The following is a 3,233-nucleotide window of genomic DNA, read 5'->3' as shown; positions in this document are numbered from 1 at the left end:
ACCAAATATTGACTGCCTACACTCCGACCAAGTCCACCCAGTGATGTTAAGAGAAAAAACAACAACAAAAGCCTGACCACCTGCTTCTGTAAGATGACGGCCAAGGAACAACTATAGAGCAATGCTACCCTGTAACACCCGAGATCCCCTTAGTTAAAAGTATTCTTTAAAAACCTTTGGGCCCTAACAAATGAATTAATTATATGCTAATAAGTACAGATTTGGTAGCAAGTTACGTGGGTACACAATTATTCTCATATCTAGTCTCTTCTTTTGGATGTATTTGAAGAATTCATGTAACCTATTTGAACCAATAGGCCATTCTATCAGCTTCTCCCGAATCGTCAAACTTTGGCCATGTAGGTCCTGGGAAACGAGCTCTCCTACTTTCACGTGAAGTTCAAAACCTTCAGGAAGTTCCGAATAATTTAAAATCTCATATTGTGACTTCTCATGTCTGTTTTCATCCAGCGAGACACGTTCTCCTGAGATGTTTTCCAGCTGCGTGTGTTTTAGGAAATGGTGGAGCTGGAGGAAAAGCATGTTTATGAAATGAGAGGAGCAAGGACATTGGAGGCAGAATACTCAGACAGATTTTCTCCCCCTTTCTTCTTCCCCTGTTACTCAATACGGTCCCTATTCTGATTGTCCATAGAATGGAATGTCCCAACATAACCCAAAAAGAAAAAAAAAAAACAACAATGAAAAATTCTCAGCCATCCATCAATTCTGAGGCACGATAACCTAAAGTATTACAGGTCTGAAGTGCTCCATTCGAGTTTCTCCTCCGTTGCCTGTGAGTGTTTCATACTGGGTGGCTTTTTTGTTGCTGTGATGCTGGAAGCTATGTCACCAGTGTTGCAAATACCAGCAGGGTCACCAAAGTAACAGGTTTCCACAGCAGCTAAGAGATCAAACGTATTGCTTTGGGACAATACGCTGCACAGGACTTCTTTAAAGTGTTGAAAAGCCAACATTTGAAGACGAAGGTGAGCCTTATCCAAGTGACAATATTCTGAATCCTTTCATAATAATGTGAAAGTTAGGCATTAAATTAAAAAAGCCAAAGAAGAATCCATGCATTTAAATTATGGTACTGGCAAAGAATATTGACAAGAATATAAATTGGCAAAAGAGCAAACAGATTTGACTCTGAAGAAATGCAGCTGGAAGGCTCCTGAGAGCCAAGGATCCTGAGATTTCATCTCACTTACTTTGGACTTGCCGTCAGAGGAGACCAGTCCCTAGAGAAGGACGTCATGGCTAGTGAAGGAGCGGGGCAGTGAAAGAGAGGAAGACCTTGAACGAGATGAACTGACACAGGAGCGGCACCGATGGGCTCACACATAAGAACTGTTGTTGGCATGGAACAGCACTGGGTACTGTTTCATTCTGTTCTACATAGGATTGCTCTGAGTTAGCAACAACTCAATAGCAGCTACCAACAACAATGGGACTTCCTTGACTGTCAATACCTGACTGTTTTTTATGGTGTCGCTATTGGATTTTGAACGACTACACTTTAGGCTGGTAGCTAGAACAAACCCACTCATTTCTGCCTCCTGTGCCCCTGAAGTAATTATTTCAAACTATCCATAAAATATACTTTATGATGACTATTTTAGAAATGATCACGATATGAAACCCTGACCACTGGTTTTCTTTAGGGCTCTTGGAGAGATTCCTCAAATGCAAAGAAGGATCCTTTGTCCAAAATCGGTTGACTATAGATGTAAGCGTTTATTTCTGGCGTTTCTATTCTATTCCATTGAGTCTACATGTGTATTATTCAGCTAGTCCCTCTCCTCTCTTCTGAAAAACAAGGACAAAATGGAAACCAAACGCACTACCCTCAAGTCAATGCAGACTCTTAGAAACCCTATGCAGTGTCTGATGTCTACATCTTTATGGTCATGTGTCCCTTGATTATTCTACTATATTTGGACCACTAATATTTCTACTACTGCAGTTTGTTAGCATGTTTTGAAATGTTAGGTATGTTTAAAATGGTATGTTTTAGTATCTTTTGAAATGTGAATCCTACCTTATTCTTCAAGATTAATTTAGCTATTAAAGGTCTGGTCCTAATTTTAAACTCATTAAAATAACATTCTGGTGGTAACAAGCCATTAATGTAAATCAAATGTAAGAAGATGCTTTACCAGCCACACAGGGAATCTGGCATCTCTCCGGGACCTTGTTTCTTCTCCTCTCATAAGAATCATTTCATGGAGGGCTTGGGCCACCAGGTATACAGTGTTGTAGAGATACTCGATGGATTTCATCCTTGTCCATGTCCATAATAGCCTTGGGAAGAGAAGCTTAGGAGGCATTGGGTGGACACTCATCATTTTGCCCACAGAGAGCTCCTGAAAAGGAGCAATGGAAAATGTCGCGCCATAATTTGCCTAGGAAGAAATCTTCGGGGTACTTGGAAGGATTCACTGTTCTTAAAAAGTTCTTAAAACCAGGTATCTCTGAACCCTGGTGTATAAAGACAAGGGACCCACGGAAAGTATTAAAGAATTGGGTAAGTGGTAAGCCAATCTCGTCCCTTTGGGATGTAGTGATCCACAGCTTGTGGGTTGTTAAGTGATGGTCTCCCGCAAATACAGGGTCTTTCACGTACTTGTATCACCATAAACAATGACCACAGTTGCAGATGAGTCAAATATTCTGAGAAGGAAGAACCAATCTTCTGGCTTGTTCAGGTCCTTTGTCACAGAAATCTTTTCCACAAGTGCTATGCAGACATCTTTGATGGATATTTCTCTTCTGAAGTCCCAAAGAAATGGCTCACCTTTTGCATCATCTGGCCCTAAAATACTGACCCAAGTCCATTGAAAATGGACCAATAAGGAGACTATCCCGGAAGCCAGACAAGCGTGGCTGGGGGCCATCTGATAGAGGGCAGAAAACTTGTTCTTGTTTCTCAACAAAGGATCAAAAGAGCCATAGAATATCTAAATCAAGAGAGAGAGATGTTCCATATGGGCTGTGGTAAGCAGAGTTAACAAGAGAATTACAAAAAAACACGAGAGTGCCCCCAAAGGTGCAGAGCCCACCTGCACTCAACAGGGGTTTCAGAGTGGAGACCTTTGGGGAGCAGTTTGCCAGGGATTGCATCTGCTCAGGGGCTGTGGTGGGGCGTCTTTGAGTTGATGCTGATTCCCAGTGACCCACTAGGACAGAGTAAAACCTCCCTGGGGGTTCGCAAGGCTGACTGTTGACAG

At 41.9% G+C, this 3,233-nt stretch overlaps 1 protein-coding gene across 1 annotated transcript; it reads right to left on the bottom strand.

The window, feature by feature from the left end:
* Positions 1-45: 45 nt before the first annotated feature.
* LOC123522794 (vomeronasal type-2 receptor 26-like) lies at positions 46-2,449 on the bottom strand. The gene is made up of 2 exons (XM_045300175.1): positions 2,163-2,449; positions 46-528 (listed from the first exon to the last, which is right to left on the bottom strand). The coding sequence occupies exons 1-2, from the start codon at positions 2,349-2,351 to the stop codon at positions 196-198; spliced, it is 522 nt and encodes a 173-aa protein (XP_045156110.1). The 5' UTR covers positions 2,352-2,449; the 3' UTR covers positions 46-195.
* Between the last annotated feature and the right edge of the window lie 784 nt (positions 2,450-3,233).

The sequence above is a fragment of the Echinops telfairi genome, unplaced genomic scaffold, assembly GCF_000313985.2.
Source record: "Echinops telfairi isolate 266 unplaced genomic scaffold, ASM31398v2 ScPeMD7_7459;HRSCAF=8497, whole genome shotgun sequence".
Taxonomy (NCBI): domain Eukaryota; kingdom Metazoa; phylum Chordata; class Mammalia; order Afrosoricida; family Tenrecidae; genus Echinops; species Echinops telfairi.
The sequence above is the reverse complement of the archived record's forward strand: the minus strand, read 5'-3'. Positions and strand labels throughout refer to the sequence as shown.